Genomic DNA, 21,361 nt, shown 5'->3' with positions numbered 1-21,361 from the left:
ACACCCCCTACCCACCCCCGAGCACCATTCCTTGGTTACACTCCCTACCCACCCCCGAGCACCATTCCTTGGTTACACCCCCTACCCACCCCCGAGCACCATTCCTTGGTTACACCCCCTACCCACCCCCGAGCACCATTCCTTGGTTACACTCCCTACCCACCCCCGAGCACCATTCCTTGGTTACACTCCCTACCCACCCCCGAGCACCTTTCCTTGGTTACACCCCCTACCCACCTCCCAGTACTGCCGTCTTAGAGAATGCAAAACCACATATCATTTTCTGGTGCTAAGTAATTTGTATAGAATTCAGTAATGATAACAAAAACGTTTTTTTGGGGTTTTTCTTTTTTCATTTTTCGGATCATTTGTTATGATCGCAATTTGTAAATTTGTAAATTTGAAAATTAAAAAAAATTAGTGAATTCCAAAATTACAAAGAAAATCCGAAAATTAGAAATAACGAAAATTCTAAATAATAACTAACTGATAATAACTACTAAATTATAGGTATTGTGAACGTAACGAATACGAATTCATCCAAAATTACAAATAATCCAAAATAATTAATGCCGCATCTAAACAAATGGAACAGATTGAATTAATAATAAATAATAATAATAAAAAAGTTTTGTTATTATTGTTATTATTATTAATTTGTTACGCTCCATTCATTTAGCTACGGCATTCGTTATTTTGGGTAATTCGTAACTCCGGATAAATTTGTTCACTAATACGTTCACTAACAGCCACATTTGAAAGGAAATTACAATACCTACAATTTAATAGTTCGGTATTATTTCAGATTTTCGGATTTTTGAATTTCCGAGTGTTGAAATTTATAAATTTACAGATTTTCGAATATTCAAATTTTTGGGTTGTTGGATTTTCGAATTTACGAGTTTTTGAATCTCCGAATTTTTGAGTTTATGAATTTTCAAATATTCAAATTTACAAATGTATGAATCTAGGACTTTTCGAATACTCAAATTTATGAATGTACGAATCTACGAATTTCTGAATATTCGAATATTCTGAAAAATTCGTTAAACTGGTTTTCGTTAATTCGAATGTTTCTGAACTAACAGACTTGTCGAAATTCGTAAAAGAAAAAACGAATTCAGAACTAAACGAATTGCACGTGTCTATTGCAGACTATTCCTCCATTGTCCATACAGGGGGCTGGAGGGAGTATAAAGGGATTATAAATGTGGGCGGATCTCAGAGCCTCTCTGCTGCGGCAGCAGATGAGGCTTGCAGTAATTTGACATGGATGTGTGGGCGTAGCCAAATAAAAAAAAAATGCACTGAGGCGGAAAAGACCTGTATTCCATAAGGGGGGGGGGGCAGTTTGGAGGCGGGGCTGTAGACTGCGATCATGCATTATCTTAAGGGCCATCTTTAATATTTATTGGACCCTGGGCAAAAGTTTTCTTGCCCCCCCCCATGCAGTTTTTCTCTTCCCCTGCTCTGAGACATACAAGGAATAGAAGCTAGACTCAAAATCAGTTTACTGAATCGAATCAGGCAGCTATTGCAATTGGTTGCCAGAGGTTACAGTGTATCATTACCGCTCACTGACTGGTTGCTAGAGGTTACAGTGTATCATTACCGCTCACTGACTGGTTGCCAGAGGTTACAGTGTATCATTACCGCTCACTGACTGGTTGCTAGAGGTTACAGTGTATCATTACCGCTCACTGACTGGTTGCTAGAGGTTACAGTGTATCATTACCGCTCACTGACTGGTTGCTAGAGGTTACAGTGTATCATTACCGCTCACTGACTGGTTGCTAGAGGTTACAGCACACGTTACAGCTCACTGATTAGTTGCTAAAGGTTACAGCATGTGATTTCTGCTTGTTGGTTGCTAGAGATTAATGTGGATATGACCCCAGGGGGGCATGATATACATATCAATGCCGCCGGCTGCCGCTATTTACATATGAATGCCCGTTATTTACATGTAAACACAAGGTCTGCAGGTGAGTCCTCTGTACACAACAATAGGGCAGAGCTGGGCAGCATTAGTAGCAGCACTTCACACTGAGATATCGGGACACAGCACGGGACTAAAACCTCAAGGGACGAGATAATTTAAACCAGGATAGTTGGCAAGTATGAGGCAGCTACTTTGGGCCCCACAAAAACGACAGGGCCCTGCCTTAAAAACGGCCCGCATTATCTTACATTCTAGATATGAAAGATGGACTTAGTCTTCAACATAGGCAGCACACCGCGTTCTGGTATTTTATGCCCGGAGTGTCCGGCGTGTTTTAGGCATGTTTGATGGGGTCCCATTACAAATGAATGACATGACCCTCCCCCCCCCAGTGCATACCCTGTGCATTGTACCATTTACTGAGACACATTCCATTGGAAGGGGCCACACTCCTTCCCAATAAGGAGAACTCATGGATGGTCCGATCCTGGTTTTTCCTCCTCTTTAGGTGGTCTATTGACGATCTCCTTATAGCCGATCTCTGAATGTCACTCAGAAGGAAAGTTCTCATCGGTATAATTCATTTTTTATTTATTTTTTGTCTTCCTGCAGAAATGATTCGGTCAGCCACTCCCTTCCCATTGGTCAGCCTCTTCTTTATGTTTATCGGATTTATACTCAACAACGTCGGACACATCCGGCCCCATCGGACCATTCTGGCCTTCGTGTCGGGAATCTTCTTCATCCTGTCCGGTGAGTAATTCACACCTGTATACAGCGCTTTGAAAAGTATTCATACCCCTTGAAAAATTCTCACATTTTGTCATGTTACAACCAAAAAATGTAAATTTATTATTATTATTATTATTATTATAATACAAGATTTATATAGCAACAGCAGTTTGCGCAGCGCTTTACAACATGAGGGCAAACAGTACAGGTACAATACAAATCAATACAAGAGGGCCCTGATCATTAGAGCTTACAATCTAGAAGATGTATTTTATTGGGATTTTATGTGATGGACCAACACAAAGTGTCACATAATTTTGAAGTGGAAGGAAAATGATAAATTATACAAATAAATATGTGAAAAGTGTGGGGGAGGGGCATTTGTATTCAGCCCCCTTTACTCTGATACCCCTAACTAAAATCTAGAGGAACCAATTGCCTTCAGAAGTCGCCTAATTAGTAAATAGAGACCACCTGTGTGTTATTTAATCTCAGTATAAATACAGCTGTTCTGTGAAGCCCTCAGAGGTTTTTTAGAGAACCTTAGTGAGCAAACAGCATCATGAAGGCCAAGGAACACACCAGACAGGTCAGGGATGAAGTTGTGGAGAAGTATAAAGCAGGGTTCGGTTATAATAAAATCTCCCAAGCTTTGACCATCTCATGGAGCTCTGTTCAATCCATCATCGAAAAATGGAAAGAGTATGGCACAACTGCAAAACCTACCAAGACATGGTCGTCCACCTAAACTGACCGGGCCGGGCAAGGAGAGCATTCATCAGAGAAGAGCCAAGAGGTCCATGGTAACTCTGGAGGAGCTGCAGAGATCCACAGCTCAGGGGGGAGAATCTGTCCACAGGACAACTATTAGTCGTCTCTCCACAAATCTGCCCTTTATGGAAGAGTGACAAGAAGAAAGACATTGGAGAAAGAAAGTCATAAGAAGTCCTGTTTGTAGTTTGTGAGAAGCCATGTGGGGGAGGGGGCAGCAAACATGTGGAAGAAGGTGATCTGGTCAGAGGAGACCAAAATTCAACTTTATGGCCTAAAAGTAAAACGCTATGTGTGGGGGAAACTAACACCGCCCATCCCCCTGAACACACCATCCCCACCGTGAGACATGGTGGTGACAGCATCATGTGGTGGGGATGGTTTTCTTCAGCAGGGACAGGGAAGCTGGTCAGAGTTGATGGGAAGATGGATGGAGACAAATACAGGACAATCTTAGAAGAAAACCTGTTAGTCTGCAAAAGACTTGAGCCCGGGGCGGAGGTTCCCCTTCCAGCAGGACAACGACCCGAAACATCCAGCCAGAGCTACAATGGAATGGTTTACATCAAAGCATATTCATGTGTTAGAATGGCCCAGTCACAGTCCAGACCTAAATCCCATTGAGAATCTGTGGCCAGACTTGAAAATTGCTGATCACAGACGCTCTCCATCCAATCTGACAGAGCTTGAGATATTTTCCAAAGAAGAAGAATGGGCAGAAATGTCCTCTCTAGATGGGCAAAGCTGGTAGAGACACCCCCAAAAAGACTTGTAGAGAAAGGGGGTTCTACAAAGTATTGACTCCGGGGGGCGCCATACAAATGCCCCTCCCCCACACTTTTCACATATTTATTTGTATCGTTTATCATTTTCCTTCCACTTCACAATTATGTGACACTTTGTGTTGGTCCATCACATAAAATCCCGATAAAATAAGTTTTTGGTTGTAACATGAGAAAATGTGGGGAAATTTTAAGGGGTATGAATACTTTTTCCAGACACCGTATGCAGAATATTTAGCAAAGTAGCTAAATTACTATGTAGCAAAGTTGTTCAGTTGGAGAAATAAAAAGATGTATAAAAGGAGAGATGGTGGAAAGGTAATAGGACATCACAGGAGGAGCGGCGACATTGGGGGTTACATTGGGGGTGACATTGGGGGCGACATTGGGGGTGACATTGGGGGTGACAAGGTTGCCCCTTTTTCTGCACACTCGGCACTTTGCATTATCTGGACTTCTCCTCCATTCTGCACATCGGGGACAACAAACTCAATCATTCTGCCCCAGAAATGCCATTTTGCAGGTCATGTTTATTTCTCTCCCAGTTCAATGAAGGCGGTGAAGCGGAGAATTGGCTCTGCCACGCACAGACCTTGGGTATTGTCATCTGGTACGGGCGCGCTCGCCACTCGCACTGCCCCTCCCACTCAATCATTGCCCTATAATAAGCGAGTCCTTATCAGCTGCTGAATATTGCGCCAGCTGTCCAGGAGGGAGGGAGGGAGGGAGGGAGGAATTAGAAGAGGAAAGTACGACCCTCAGGGATCGGACTTTTTCTGATCGTGTGTAGAGAATTCCGACGCACAAAGTGCCACGCATGCGCAGAAAAAATTTGGAGACGAAAGCCATTGGCTACTGGCCTCCACGTAGTCCCGTCGTACGTTTTGTGCGTCGCCTTGTTCTGAGCGATCGGATTTTCTGACAACTTTGTGTGACCGTGTGTATGCAAGACAAGTTTTGGCCAAAATCCATCGGAAAAAATCTGATGGATTTTGTGGTCGGAATGTCCGATCGTGTGTACGGGGGCATTAGTCCGGAGGGCTCAATATTGAGTTGGCCCTTTGCAGCTATAACAGCTTCAACTGTTCTGGGAAGGCCGTCCACAAGGTTTAGGAGGGTGTCTATGGGAATGTTTGACCATTCTTCCAGAAGAACATTTGTGAGGTCAGGCACTGATGTTGGATGAGAAGGCCTGGCTCACAGTCTCTGCTCTAATTCATTTCAAAAGTGATGTATCCGGTTGAGGTCAGGACTCTGTACAGGCCAGTCACCCCAAACTCGCTCATCCATGTCTTTATGGACCTTGCTTTGTGCACTGCTCCAAATCATTTGGTGGAGGGGGGATTATGGTGTGGGGGGAGGGGTGATTATGGCGTGGGGGTTGTTTTTCAGGGGTTGGGTTTGGCCCCTTAGTTCCAGTGAAGGGAACTCTTAAGGCGTCAGCATACCAAGACATCTTGGACAATTTCATGCTCCCAACTTTGTGGGAACAGTTTGGGGACGGCCCCTTCCTGTTCCAACATGACTGCCCACCAGAGCACAAAGCAAGGTCCATAAAGACATGGATGAGCGAGTTTGGGGTGGAGGAGCTTGACTTGCCTGCACAGAGTCCCAACCTCAACCCCATTGGGATGAATTAGAGCAGAGAATGCGAGCCGCCAGGGTCCAACATCAGTGCCCGACCTCACAAATGCTCTTCTGGAAGAATGGGTCAAACCTTCCCATAGACACCCTCCTAAACCTTGTGGACGGCCTTCCCAGAACAGTTGAAGCTTTTATAGCTGCAAAGGGCCGACTCAATATTGGGCCCTGTGGACTAATGCCCCGTACACACGATCGGACATTCCGACCACAAAATCCATCAGATTTTTTCCCGATGGATTTTGGCCAAAACTTGTCTTGCATACACACGGTCGCACAAAGTTGTTGGAAAATCCAAACGCTCAGAACAAGGTGACGCACAAAACGTACGACGGGACTACGTGGAGGCCAGTAGCCAATAGCTTTCGTCTCCAATTTTTTTTTTTATGAGCATGCGTGGCACTTTGTGCGTCGGAATTCTCTACACACGATCAGAAAAAGTCCGATCGGATTTTGTTGTCGGAAAATTTTAGATCCAGCTCTCGAATTTTTTTTTTCCGTCGGAAATTCAGATGGAAAAAGTCTGATAGAGCCCACGCATTCCGACAACATAATCTGAACTTTTTCTGTCGGAATTTCCGAACGCGTGTATGAGGCATTCGACTGGGATGTCATTAAAGTTCATGTGAGCGAAAAGGCAGGTGTCCCAATACTTTTGGTAACATAGTGTATGTGTGTGTGTATATATATATATATCAGTATATACAGTGACCTATACAAACAATTCTTACTCCTTGGCCAATAACCTCTTTATTTCACAAAGTCTCACATGACGGTCGGCTCCCCTCTGGTGGCTTCCCGATGATTATTCTGTCACAGATGTTCTATAAGCCTCTCTATAAGGTTCTCCCAGCATGCCTTGCTCTGCACCTTATGATTATGGAAGAAAATGACAATGCTCCTAATCCCGGGTTTATCATATAGAGATGTGGAGGACGGAGATGGGGGGGCGGCAGGAAATGGCGGATTAGGAGAAGACTGGTGGGAGTGACAGGTGGGCACAAGGAGATTAGAGATTAATGCCCCCCCCCCCCCCCGGGATGAGTGGTAAAAGAGGCCGTCTATGGATGGAGTGGGGCGGACACACATTGGAGGTTCATGAAGGACAAGCGTTTTATTCGTTGGAGCGTTCTGTAGATTGGGTCGGGTCTTAGGAACACTTTATGTGCTCTGAGGAGTACAAAACAACACAAACTGCAAATCATCACTGGCACACTTTACAGTGGGTTCACACAGATCATAAGATCTTTGCAGCCGATTTTGGTTGGAAGAGAGATTGTCTTGTGCCAGGATTGGCCAGTGAGAGATCATACTGTGCAAGGATTGGTCAGAGAGAGATCATCCTGTGCAAGGATTGGTTGGAGAGAGATCATCCTGTGCAAGGATTGGTCAGAGAGAGATCATCCTGTGCAAGGATTGGTCAGAGAGAGAGATCATCCTGTGCAAGGATTGGTCAGAGAGAGAGATCATCCTGTGCAAGGATTGGTCAGTGAGAGATCATCCTGTGCAAGGATTGTTCAGAGAGAGATCATCCTGTGCAAGGATTGGTCAGTGAGAGATCATCCTGTGCAAGGATTGGTCAGAGAGAGATCATCCTGTGCAAGGATTGGTCAGTGAGAGATCATCCTGTGCAAGGATTGGTCAGTGAGAGATCATCCTGTGCAAGGATTGGTCAGAGAGAGATCATCCTGTGCAAGGATTGTTCAGAGAGATCATCCTGTGCAAGGATTGGTCAGAGAGAGATCATACTGTGCAAGGATTGTTCAGGGGAGTTCAGGGGTGCACAATGTATAGCGTGCAGGGTTTATGGGTGTGCTACATAAAGCGTATAGGGTTCAGGGGTGCGCTGTGTACAGAGTGCAGGGTTTAGAAGTTCGCTACATACAGAGTGCAGGGTTCAGGAGTGTGTTATTTACAGTGTGACGAGTTCAGGGGTGTGCTATATACAGAGTGCAGGATTCAAGAGTATGTTACATAGAGAATGCAGTGTTTAGGGGTGTGCTACGTACAGTGTGCAGAGTTCAGGGGTGAGCTACATACAAAGTGCAGGGTTTAGGGATACGCTATGTACAGAGTGCAGGGTTTAGGGATGCGCTATGTACAGAGTGCAGGGTTTAGGGGTGCGCTATGTACAGAGTGCAGGTGTCACGGTCGTTCCACTACCCCGATCGTACAGAAGAGACGTACCTGCAGGGTTCCTGTACGACGGGATCTCCGACGCCCTCGGACGCGGGTCGACGCGAACAAACACGCGCGGGTGCACGCAGGTTCCAACAGACGTTCGCAGGTGCGCGCCGACACAAGCGGGCGTTCGCACCGTACGGACGTGCGCGGGGTCACGAGCGTAACCACGGCCACCTGCGGGGGTACGCAAACGGGCCGTACGACCAATCCTGTTGCCCAATAGACTATTTAAGGCCACAGCTCCTGCTCCTCGGCGCTGTTCGGTCTACAGCGTTCCTGAGACTTCTGCTGTTTGTTCGTGATTGTGTTCCTGATATTATACCCGACCTGTTCCTGGACTCTGCCTGTATTCCGCCTGCCCTTGACCTTTGCCTGATTGACTACGCCTCTGCCTCCCGCTTCTGTACCTCCGCTGCCAGATAGTTGCCGACCCTGCCTGACTGACCACGCCTCTGCCTCTCGCTTCTGTACCTCCGCTGCCTGATAGTTACCGACCCAGCCTGATTGACTACGCCTGTCTGCCCGAAGTCCGGCACCCATTGACTCTGCCACCTTGACGGTCCACTTGTGCCAGCCGCCCAGCAGTCCTTGACTGACATCCAACGCCAGGTGCACCTGCCGTTCCTGTTACCATCAGTTCCAGTTGTATCCGCTATCTGCTATCCGGCTAGGCACTTGTGTCCTCCGGGCTCCTGAACCCCTGTCTCCATCACCAGGGGCTCGAGAGCCGGTGGTTTACGAGGCGCCGCTCCCTGCACGTCGGGGCTCTCTAACCAGGTACGTGACAGTACCGAACAGCCAGGATGTCTGAGCCCTCGCAGGGAGCGTCTCCCATGGATGAACTCTGCCATCATCTAGCCGGCCTCACCCAGGCCGTGAAGAGCCTACAAGAAGGCTACGGACGTTTGGAGGAACAGGTCCAGGCCCTATCTGCCGCAGCCCCGGCTGCCTCTGGGTCTCCAGGCCCACCATCAGTGGTCATGTTGCCGCCAGAACCAAGGGTACCTACACCAGACCGCTTCTCCGGTAACCGGAATAAGTTCAGGGCCTTCCGGAACTCCTGCGAGCTCTTTTTCGCCCTCCAACCCCGGACTTTTTCTCTTGAGGCAACAAAAGTGGGGTTCGTCATTTCTCTATTAACCGACGAACCTCAGACCTGGGCACATCGTCTCCTCGAACGGAAGGACCCCTCTTTGGATTCTTTGAACGATTTCTTCCTAGCCATGTCCCGACTGTACGAGGACCCGCAACTCGCCGCCACTGCAGAAGCAGCTTTGCATGTACTCCAGCAGGGTCGCAGGCCAGTAGAGGACTATGTGTCTGAGTTCAGGCGTTGGAGTGCCGATACAGAGTGGAATAACTCAGCCCTTCGCTACCAGTTCCGCATGGGACTTTCGGAGGCATTAAAGGATGAATTGGCTCGCGTGGGAACCCCTGAAACCCTCGAAGCCCTCATCGATCTCTCGATTCAGATTGACAGGCGTTTGAGGGAACGTCGTTTAGAGCGCTCAACTTCCACTTCTCGCCCAGTCTGGATGATGCCGCGGGTTCCAAGTCCCAACCCTCCGGTCCTTCCTGCTCCACCTGCTCGGGATCCTTCGGAGCCTATGCAACTGGGTCTACTTCGCCCTTCCTTGACGCCCGAGGAGCGCCAACGCCGGAGAACTGGCAACCTTTGCCTTTATTGTGGGGAATCTGGACATTACGTTCGCACCTGCCCCGCCAAGTCACGCAAGTGCCTTCTTGCACCTTCTGCTTCTCCTGCCATTCTGCCCAGCACCAACACCATCTCTCACCTGGTTGTACCTCTTCTCCTACAGTTTTCCGGAGGGACTCTCAGCGTTGACGCCATCATAGACTCTGGAGCTTGCAGCGGCTTCATGGACCTGTCTTTTGCCCTGAAGAATAACATCCCTCTTCGGCCTAGGGTAAAGGGACTTTCAATCTTTCTGGCCGACGGCTCCTCCCTTAAATCCGGACCCGTTACTCAGGAGACGTCCCCGCTTTTCGTCACCATAGCCGGAACTCATCAGGAATTCCTGAGTCTGGATATCATCAAATCCCCCCTGTTTCCTGTGATCCTGGGCATGCCCTGGTTGAAGGCCCACAACCCTCTGATTAACTGGTTCACTGGAGAAGTAGAGTTCCCGTCTGCATATTGTCATCAAAACTGCTTCCCAGCCGCCAACACAGATCCTGCCTCTTCTTCTCTGCTCTGCATGGAAACAGACACTGAGCTCCGACGGGTTGTGCCCGAAGCTTACCACCAGTTTTTAGATGTATTCAGTAAAAAGGGCGCAGAGACTTTACCTCCCCACAGGCAATACGATTGCCCTATTGACCTACTCCCGGGAGCGGAGATCCCGTTCGGGAGGATCTTCCCCTTATCTGAAACCGAGCTGGGTGCTTTAAAAACCTACCTGGACGATAACCTGAAGAAGGGTTTCATACGACCATCCACTTCCCCAGCAGGCGCAGGGATTTTCTTTGTTCAGAAGAAGGACCATTCCTTACGGCCCTGTGTGGACTACCGAGCACTCAACAAAGTTACAATTAAGAACCGTTATCCTCTACCGTTAGTGCCCGAATTATTTCAGAGACTGGGGTCGGCCAAGGTGTTCTCCAAGTTAGACTTACGGGGCGCGTACAACCTCATTCGCATTCGCAAAGGCGACGAATGGAAGACCGCCTTCCGTACCCGCTTCGGACATTATGAGTACCGAGTTATGCCCTTTGGACTTTGTAACGCTCCCGCTACATTTCAACACTTTGTTAACGATGCCTTTAGAGAGTACCTTGATTTGTTTGTTGTTATATATCTCGATGACATCTTAATCTTCTCTTCCTCTTTAGCTGAACACCGGGAGCATGTGAGAAGTGTCCTGGCCCGTCTCCGCCTCCATGGCCTTTACGCCAAACCGGAGAAGTGCGTTTTCGAACAGCAGAGTATCCAATTCCTGGGCTTGATCATCTCCGTAAACGGCATAGAGATGGACCCACAGAAAATTTCAGCCATCATAAACTGGCCCGCTCCCTCGGACAAGAAAGGGGTCCAACGCTTCGTGGGATTCGCGAACTTTTACAGAAAATTCATCAGGGGATTTTCTTCCATTATTTCCCCCATCACTGAGCTGACCAAGCAGAACCAGAAATTTCAGTGGACCCCTAGGGCTCAGGAGGCCTTCGAAACTCTGAAGAACCTGTTTATCTCTGCCTCAATTCTCAAACACCCCGACGCCTCGCTGCCTTATATCCTAGAGGTGGACGCTTCGGAAGTGGCCGTCGGGGCAGTACTTTCCCAGAGACAGGGACCCAAGTCACTTCTGTACCCGGTGGCTTTCTTCTCCCGCAAACTCTCAGAAGCCGAGCGCAACTACGATGTCGGTGACCGGGAGCTCCTAGCGATCAAGGCAGCATTGGAGGAATGGCGCTATCTCCTTGAAGGCGCCTCTCATCCAATCCTGGTCTATACCGACCATAAAAATCTCGAGTATTTGAAAGCAGCCAAGCGATTGAAACCTCGGCAGGCCCGGTGGGCACTTTTCTTTTCCAGATTTGTGTTCCACATCACATACCGGCCCGGGTCAAAGAATGTGAAGCCTGATGCTCTTTCCCGGATGTACAACGAAGCTGTGGAACCTCATACCCCCGACACCATCCTGCCTCCAGGAAACTTCCTTCTGCTCCAGGAAGGCCTCCTATCTCAAATTAAACAGGCTTCCAGCGATCCAGCCATCCCACCGGACATCTCCTTAACCTCCAAGGACGGACTTCTCTGGCACCTGGACCGAATCTTCGTCCCCCAAGAGATCCGCACGGCGGTCCTCAGTTCCTGTCACGACCATCCATTGGCCGGTCATTTTGGGGTGTCCAAGACCACGGACTTGCTCCAGCGCACGTTCTGGTGGCCCCAGATGAGGAAGCATTGCAGGGAATATGTGGAGGCATGCACCACCTGCATCAGGAATAAAGGTAGCAAATTAGGGGCTTGGGGCTTGTTGAGACCTTTACCCATCCCGGACAGACCATGGAAGATGATATCTATGGACTTTATAGTGGATCTGCCCCTCTCTGAAGGCTTCTCCTCTATCCTGGTAGTGGTAGACAGGTTTACCAAGATGGCCCACTTCATACCGATGAGGGGGACCCCGTCGGCCACAGAAACGGCCAAGGCCTTTATTAAGGAAGTAGTAAGGCTCCACGGTGTTCCTGCTGACATTACCTCTGACAGAGGAGTACAATTTACGTCTAGGTTCTGGAAAGCCCTCTGTGAAGCCCTGAAGATTGAGCTCCGTCTCTCCTCGGCCTATCACCCTCAAACCAATGGCCAGACCGAGCGAACCAACCAGACGTTAGAACAATATCTGCGTTGTTTCTCCTCTTTCTCTCAGGATGATTGGGCATCACTTTTACCGCTTGCAGAGTTTGCTTATAATAATGCTACTCATTCTGCCACTAAACAGTCACCATTTTTTGCAAATTTTGGTTTTCATCCGTCCTTTTTGTCCGGTAGTCTCCCCGAATGTTCTGTACCTGCAGTCCTGGAGGACCTTAATTTTTTTTTGAACAATAACAAGCTTCTTCAAGAGACCCTGGCGAAGACCCAGAAATGCTATAAAGAGGCCTTTGACAAGAGGAGAAGAGGGGAACTTGACCTCCAGGTCGGGGACCTGGTCTGGTTGTCCACACTAAATTTGAAGCTAGCCTGCCCATCCAAGAAGCTGGGCCCGAGGTTTGTGGGTCCATTTCCCATCGTAAGGAAACTAAATGACGTGGCCGTCGAGCTGAAACTCCCGGAGTCATTCAGGATACACCCGGTCTTTCATGTCTCGCTACTGAAGCCTGCGGTTCCTGATCCCTTTGTTGACCGGAATACCAATCCTCCTGAGCCCGTGACAATTGATGGGGAACTGGAGTACGAGGTCGAGTCCATCCTGGACTGCAGGAAGAGACGGAACCAGATCCAGTTCTTGGTAAAGTGGAAGGGCTACGGCCCTGAGGAGAACTCGTGGGAACCAGAGTCCAACCTGCATGCTGCAAAACTAGTCCAAGCCTTTAAGAGGTCCCATCCTGATAGGATGATGCAGTTGGGCATCCGGAGGTTGCCCTTTGGGGGGGGGCAATGTCACGGTCGTTCCACTACCCCGATCGTACAGAAGAGACGTACCTGCAGGGTTCCTGTACGACGGGATCTCCGACGCCCTCGGACGCGGGTCGACGCGAACAAACACGCGCGGGTGCACGCAGGTTCCAACAGACGTTCGCAGGTGCGCGCCGACACAAGCGGGCGTTCGCACCGTACGGACGTGCGCGGGGTCACGAGCGTAACCACGGCCACCTGCGGGGGTACGCAAACGGGCCGTACGACCAATCCTGTTGCCCAATAGACTATTTAAGGCCACAGCTCCTGCTCCTCGGCGCTGTTCGGTCTACAGCGTTCCTGAGACTTCTGCTGTTTGTTCGTGATTGTGTTCCTGATATTATACCCGACCTGTTCCTGGACTCTGCCTGTATTCCGCCTGCCCTTGACCTTTGCCTGATTGACTACGCCTCTGCCTCCCGCTTCTGTACCTCCGCTGCCAGATAGTTGCCGACCCTGCCTGACTGACCACGCCTCTGCCTCTCGCTTCTGTACCTCCGCTGCCTGATAGTTACCGACACAGCCTGATTGACTACGCCTGTCTGCCCGAAGTCCGGCACCCATTGACTCTGCCACCTTGACGGTCCACTTGTGCCAGCCGCCCAGCAGTCCTTGACTGACATCCAACGCCAGGTGCACCTGCCGTTCCTGTTACCATCAGTTCCAGTTGTATCCGCTATCTGCTATCCGGCTAGGCACTTGTGTCCTCCGGGCTCCTGAACCCCTGTCTCCATCACCAGGGGCTCGAGAGCCGGTGGTTTACGAGGCGCCGCTCCCTGCACGTCGGGGCTCTCTAACCAGGTACGTGACAGCAGGGTTTAGGGATGCGCTATGTACAGAGTGCAGGGTTTAGGGATGCGCTATGTACAGAGTGCAGGGTTTAGGGATACGCTATGTACAGAGTGCAGGGTTTAGGGGTGCGTTACATACAGAGTGCAGGGTTTAGGGGTGCGCTATGTACAGAGTGCAGGGTTTAGGGGTGCGCTATGTACAGAGTGCAGGGTACAGGAGTGTGTTACATACAGAGTGCAGGGTTTAGGGGTGCACTATGTACAGAGTGCAGGGTTTAGGGGTGCGCTATGCACAGTGTGCAACCCCAAAATGCTCCCTTGCATCTCTCTCTCCTACCTGGCCAGCTCTAGTACCTCCCTGTGTAGGAGGTTCTGCCTCCCCTTGCAGGGAGATCATTCTCCCTCTTAGATTCTGGAAATCTGTCCCTGTTGTGAGTGAATGGAGGGATCAGTTCATTCCGGGAACCGCTGAAAGCAAAGCAGAAGGCTTCTGTGTTTACAAGTGACAGCGGAGAGAGAGAGCCGGAGGTGGCGGAATGGAGTTAGAACAAGTTCTGGCTGTAGAACTGGGTGCGAGGGCCCACATGGCAAGGCCTGGCGGACGGGATTTGGCATGTGTTTGACATGTGGTCTAGGTCCTGTGACATGCCACACATATTATATAACCACCTGAAGCCTCCCTGTCCCCAGAACAATACCAGACCTAGCACAGCCCTCCTGGTGATGACCTGGTTGTTCCTCAATACACAGAAGTTTGCCAGGTCCTCTGAATTCTCATGGCAACATGTTCTTTTCCTCCTTAGGACTCTCCTTGGTGGTCGGCCTGGTCCTCTACATATCCAGCATTAACGATGAGATCCTGAATCGTACAAAAGACTCGGAGACCTATTTCAGTTACAAGTACGGATGGTCCTTTGCGTTTGCCGCTATATCCTTCCTCCTCACAGAGGTAATTATGATTTCCAGAGGGGCCCTAAGGTTTAGATGGGTTTTACTAACAAAAGAAAAGATTTGAGAAGTTCATCCAGGGTGAAGACCCCACGGTATTGGCGGTCCTTCCATACGGGGGGCAGGGGCGCCGCCCCCCCGCCCCTAATCCGTGTGCCCGGCCCCTAATCTAGATGCAGGGTGTCGGACGCACGGATTTCAATGGGTTCTTTTTTGAAGTACATGATTAAAGCCTGATGCCGTACACACGACCGGACTTTCCGGCAGAAAAGGTCCGACGGTCTTCCAGACGGAGTTCCGACCGAACAGACTTGCCCACACACAATAACATCAAAGTCCGTTCATTTCTAACGTGATGACGTACGACGGGACTAGAAAAGGAAGTTCAATAGCCAGTAGCCAATAGCTGCCCTTGCGTCGTATTTGGTCCGTCGGACCAGCACACAGACGAACAGTTTTCCCGATAGAAATTGATTCCGCCGGAAAGGTTTGAAACATGTTCTATTTCTAGGTCCATCTGAATTTTTTTAAGAAAGAAGTCAGATGAAGCCCACACACGATCGGAATAATTCTGTCTGACCTTTTCTCATGGAAAGTCTGTCGTGTGTACGCGGCATGAGGCTCTAATTGGCTTAAAAAAAAAAAAGGGTGGGCTCGGGGCGCAGAGCACTGCGCGCTGAGCCCACCCAGTTGTGTGTCTTCACGATTTTCCCCCCGGCCAATCAGGAAGCTGGGTCTTAAGACCCGATTGGCCGTGAGGAGAAGCGATCGAGGGAAAGAGGAGGGAAGCCGCCAAGGCGGAAGCCGGCGTGAAGCCGGAGACGCAGGGTGAAGCCGCAGAGGAGGAAGAAGCCACCGCCGAGGAGGAGACACAGAAAGGACCTAGATGGGGTAAGTGCGAGGCTGGTGGGCGGATGAGCGAGCGGGGGGGGTGGTTGACTGAGCGACTGAACTACCGGGAGGTGGTGGTGTCTTGTTTGCCGCCCCCCCCCCCCCAAATATACAGCACCAGTCGTCACTGCCTCACAGTATTTTTATGTAGGGGGAAAATCAAACATCTCTGGTGGTCAGGGATGCCTCAGGTATAGAACTTGATGGTTTGGGGCCAACAAGGAATATTAATAACATTTATCTCATTTTAAGATTTGTGGGGCAACAGGAGTGAGATACGAGTTCCTGCACAGCCTCACAGTCCAAACGACACTACAGTTCACGTATTGGGCTTCCATGCCAATGACACTTTTTTTTTTTTTAACACATCAGTTTAGTGCTCATGCGGCCATTTTCAGAGCTAAAGATCTGGAGGAGCGGCTTGATGCAACGATAAAGTTTTATCTGTAAGTGGTTACTCCTTCCCTGTCGGGCCGTGAACTTTTCAGACTTCCCTCGTATGGTAGTTTGTTGCCATGTAATTTATCACCATAGATCAGGGTTTCTCAACCAGGGTTCCATGGATCCCTAGGTTTCCTCCAGAGGTTGCTAGAGGTTCCTCGAGCCACGAACAATTTCTGCCTCTTCACTGATCTGCCTCTTCCTCCCAATGACCACATGTGTAAGGAGCATTCTCCCTACTAACCATCTTTGTAAAATTTCTTGAGTTGGAGATATAGTCATTTTTAGTAGGGGTTCCCTGAGACAGGAAGGTTAGTTCAAGGGTTCCTTGGTGTTGAAAAGGTTGAGAAAGGCTGCTGTAGATAATTAATCATGTCCGAAAAGCTAACCTATAACTCCCCAAAAAACTACCCCTAACCTAACCCTAAAACCTAATTAAAGGTAACCTAGAGCCTAAATCTGACCATTATCGACTGCAGTATCACATTAATAGTCCATATCAATTGACATTTTTTAAAATTTGGAAATTCCGTCTAAACTAGTGCCAGAATACAAGAGCCCAAAAATGTGTACCAAAAAAAAAAGGCACCGCCATTCTTTTTAGGCCCTTTATTAAAATGATCCAAACCAAGCAAAAAGATACATTGTACACTTTTGGCTAAAAGAGATAACATTGACCTTAACAACCCCAATGTGGCATAAAGTGTCTCCATTCTCCGACTTGGCCTCGGAACAACAGTTACAGATGTATACAACTGTGTAAGCCCTTGTATACACGGTCGGAAATTCCGACCACAAAATCCGTCGGATTTTTTCCGATGGATTTTGCCCGAAACTGGTGTTGCATACACACGGTCGGAAAATCCGATCGTTCAGAATGTGAAGACGTTCGTTCGTTACAACGGGACTACATTCAGGCTAGTAGCCAATAGCTTTGGTCTCGTAATCTGATCTGAGCATGCGTGGCACTTTGTCCGATCGGAATTCTCTACAAACTATCGGACAAAGTCTGATCGGATCATGTTGTTGGAAAATTTTATATCCAGCTCTCAAACTTTGTTGGTCCGACATTCCGACGGAAAAAGAACGATGGAGCCCACACACGGTCGGATTATCTGACAACGCGTTTCCGTCGGAGTTTCCGACCGTGTGTACAAGGGCTAAGAGGAACTTCATGGTTGACTTATTTTAACGCCCAAGCACAAGTCCCTTCCCCCACACTCCAGCACTGCTAGAACACGATCCCACCTGCTGAGGACAACCCCTTCCGCCATCTTGTGCCTTGCTCCTCACCGTGGGCCTCCTCACAACATTCTCAGCCAAAGTCCGTTATATCCTGAAGAAGGATTGTCCATACAATTAATAGATTCACTGAAATTTATTGATGTTGTTTAGGGAGTGGTAATACAGTCACAACACAACACAAGGACATATATTGTGGAGTCACGTAACATACACGGGCTATCACATAACGTGGACGACCTGCAGTAATCACAGGTGAAAGCTTGTGCAGCACCCCAACAGCCATCTCCCTATAGTCTCCCCTCTGCCCAGGGTCATCAGTACTCACCAGACTGGGTTCTCTGTGGACACCTCCCAACAAGGTTCGCCTCTCCTGGGGACCTTCCAGGGAAAAAGCCTCATACAAGGATCTCTAGTCAGTCCTTTTGCAAACCACCATAACAGGGGCAGAATGACTACAGCCGGCTCCTCCTGCATATGGGTCCACTTCACCAGGCCTCCTGCTCTGTCCAGGGCCTAGGTGTGTTGGCTACATGCTCATGTGTGTTGGGTGTTTGACTTCCATTACCCCTGACTATGTCCTCTCCTCACCTAGCTTAGATATTGGTGCTGACTCACCCCTGATATCACTGAGGGAGGGCTCTGCCTAAAAGGGGCCCAACCCCTAGTGTCACTACCTGCTGTACCAGGAACTATTCTGGTAAGAGCCACCTACGGGCAAAGTTCCTAACTGCACCTGGCCTACCACTGTCTCAGAGTTTGATGCAAACTTCATAATGCCTCGGGGATAAGGGTGCGAAGCTTAGCCTAGCCCCACGAATGCAGAACATTATAAAATAATTCAGGTGGGCTAAGCAGTGTAGCTCCACGTTGAACTTCATGGGGCCTATCACTTTCACACAGGAGGGCAGATAGGAGAATAGGGTTTGCAAGTCTTAAACTATCTCATAGCTGTTAACACAATTATGGTCATACATATCAACCACTGTATCACAGAAGTAGGCAGGCCCAATCTGAGCTGGGGAGGGAACCCTGCCTTGGTTTAATCCACATGGTGGTCTCCTTGAAGACGTCAAGTCTCACAGCCTTTAAAATGGTTGGAGATCCAGGTGCAGGAGGGAGGGGATAATAATCCCAATTTTTTCTGAGTTCACGACTTTTCCATCTTCTCTTTCACAGAGCGCTGGAGTAATGTCTGTGTACCTCTTCATGAAAAGATACACCGCCGAGGATGCCTACAGACCACATCCAGGCTTCTACAGGCCACGGCTAAGCAACTGTTCTGACTATTCTGGCCAGTTCCTCCACCCTGAGGCTTGGGTAAGAGGGCGAAGTCCTTCTGATATCTCCAGCGAAGCCTCTTTGCAGATGAACTCCAATTACCCCGCCCTCCTCAAATGCCCTGACTACGACCAGATGTCCTCGTCTCCCTGTTGAAATCGGTGACCGTGGCCAAGCCCTGAGACTGTATTGGTGTTCTGCCGGCCATGCAGACCCTCCAAACGTGTCCTCTAGTCCACTCATCGTTTTTTCCTTATTGCTAAAGAGACAAGTGATCTCAACAAACACCTAGCAGAGATTAAACACCTATGTAAGAGGGTTCCTGCAGCCCACGTGTTCCACCATAGGTTAGTCAAGCCAGTTCTGTGCAGTCCAACAATGTATACGGCTAGCAGGATCATCGGCTACTCCATGTTCACCTTCCGAGTCGTCTCTCTTCTGTTCTCATCTGATAAGCTTGTTGACGTGGAATGAAAACTTGTTAATATCAGGAGGCCGCGGCAAAGACTGGAGGCATTCTCACGACTTTTCTAAACGGTTGGACGCGGCCAAGTCCTAAATGGTCACGTCTTGATATTTGCTTAGCAGTTGTGTTTGTAAAATTTGATTCCTTTTTTCAAACTATTCAGCAGACACAGACCGAGACATCACGGAGGAAGAGTCATCCGAAAACAGCTCGGAACGTTTCTTTTTTTTTTTTTTTTCAAAATGGCTTCACCTGCATGGCCGCCATTGCGTAGTAAATCTATTCTATGTTTAGAAGGGTGCAAATCGTATGTAGAAGTCAGGGGTACGAGGGAACGTGGATGTCTTGTGCGCACTTAGGAGGATCCAGAGCTCGCTGTTGTGTGATCGTTGATGTTAATCCCGTGTGACTTGCAATCCTTGGCGGCCCGTGACGACCGTAGCGGGGGCGGGGATAGATGTTCTCGTAGACCCGTGTATCAGTTTACCTAAAATAACATCTTGTCAACAAATCTCATCTCACTCACCAGGTGAAAAGGGGATAAAAGAGCGCAGGAAAAAAAAGAGTTCCCGTTACGAAACAACTCCTTGTATATGAATGTTCATCCTTGTGGGACTCTCTGAGCTCCTCCACATCATCAATGTTGGGTCCGTACTAACATCTGGCCTATGGGCTCTACCTGGACGGATAAGCTGAAGTCTGTAGCGTTGGGGTGGAAGTCAGGAACATACAGATATATGAGATGAGCTTGTAGAATAGATCATCCCTGTAGAGTGCAAAGCTTCCCGTCTGTAGATAGAGGAACCCAGAGATTCATCTCCAGAAGAAAGACGCACCTCACCTTCTGCTTTAACATGGGAATTCTAACTCCATGGCATGGCTTGTGCTCTCCGAATAAGCAAAAAAAGAAAGAAAAGAAAAAAATAAAAGTCTTATTTAGGTCTCATTTACACTTGCTTTGGATTTAACACACCGGCTTACAGGTTACCAATTCAATATGTATTTATGATGTTTTGATGCTTCTGTGATGCTTATTTGAAGCTTTAAAGATGCTTGGAAAATGCCCCGAGTGTGTTGATTTTCTATTTGTTTTAAAGGGGATCAGTAAACTCCCAGCTCAGCAGATTGCCAGCTCATTAGTACCCTGATTCAACAGATCCCCCAACTCAGTAGTAAACCCCACCTCTGCTGATCCCTAGATGAATAGCAACCCCCCAGCTCTGCTGATCCTCTTGTTTGCTGATCCTCCTCTCTCTCTCTCTCTATGGTCCCCTGGTAACATTGCTAGTTTCTCGTGCTGTGCTCCCCTAGCTCTGCTGATCCTCCTCTCTCTCTCTCTCTATGGTCCCCTGGTAACAGTGCTAGTTTCTCATGCTGTGCTCCCCCAGCTCTGCTGATCCTTCTCTCTCTCTCTATGGTCCCCTGGTAACAGTGCTAGTTTCTCATGCTGTGCTCCCCTAGCTCTGCTGATCCTCCTCTCTCTCTCTCTCTCTCTGGTCCCCGCTCACCTCCCACTCTATTGCTCCAACTCTGCACACAACGTGTGACATTGCTAGTCTCTCGTGCTGTGCTCCCCTAGCTCTGCTGATCCTCCTCTCTCTCTCTCTCTATGGTCCCCTGGTAACATTGCTAGTTTCTCATGCTGTGCTCCCCTAGCTCTGCTGATCCTCCTCTCTCTCTCTCTCTCTCTCTCTCTCTCTGGTCCCCGCTCACCTCCCACTCTATTGCTCCAACTCTGCGCACAACGTGTGACATTGCTAGTTTCTCGCGCTGTGCTCCCCTAGCTCTGCTGATCCTCCTCTCTCTCTCTATGGTCCCCTGGTAACATTGCTAGTTTCTCATGCTGTGCTCCCCTAGCTCTGCTGATCCTCCTCTCTCTCCCTCTCTCTCTGGTCCCCGCTCACCTCCCACTCTATTGCTCCAACTCTGCGCACAACGTGTGACATTGCTAGTTTCTCCTGCTCCAGTCCCCTAGCTCTGCTGATCATCTTGTTTGCTGATCATCTTGTTTGCTGATCATCTTGTTTGCTGATCATCTTGTTTGCTGTTGTTTGGTGTAGTGGTTAGCACTTTCACCTAGCAGCAATAGAGTTGCTGGTTCAAATCCTG

General features: G+C 48.8%; 1 protein-coding gene across 2 annotated transcripts in view; it reads left to right on the top strand.

The window, feature by feature from the left end:
• The window catches only part of CACNG5 (calcium voltage-gated channel auxiliary subunit gamma 5), a 95,596-nt gene extending 75,279 nt beyond the window's left edge, over positions 1–20,317 (top strand). For both annotated transcript variants that reach the window (XM_077460651.1, XM_077460652.1), the window contains exons 4-6: positions 2,555–2,695; positions 14,787–14,932; positions 18,685–20,317. In XM_077460651.1, coding sequence (XP_077316777.1) covers positions 2,555–2,695; positions 14,787–14,932; positions 18,685–18,942 — 545 coding nt within the window. In that variant the 3' untranslated portion in view covers positions 18,943–20,317. The remainder of the gene's footprint in view (positions 1–2,554; positions 2,696–14,786; positions 14,933–18,684) is intronic.
• Positions 20,318–21,361: the final 1,044 nt, after the last annotated feature.

Source organism: Lithobates pipiens, unplaced genomic scaffold, assembly GCF_037356315.1.
Source record: "Lithobates pipiens isolate NorthernLeopardFrog02 unplaced genomic scaffold, aLitPip1_a1.2 Scaffold_28, whole genome shotgun sequence".
Classification (NCBI taxonomy): domain Eukaryota; kingdom Metazoa; phylum Chordata; class Amphibia; order Anura; family Ranidae; genus Lithobates; species Lithobates pipiens.
Note: the sequence above shows the minus strand (reverse complement) of the source record. Positions and strands in the feature narration are given on the sequence as shown.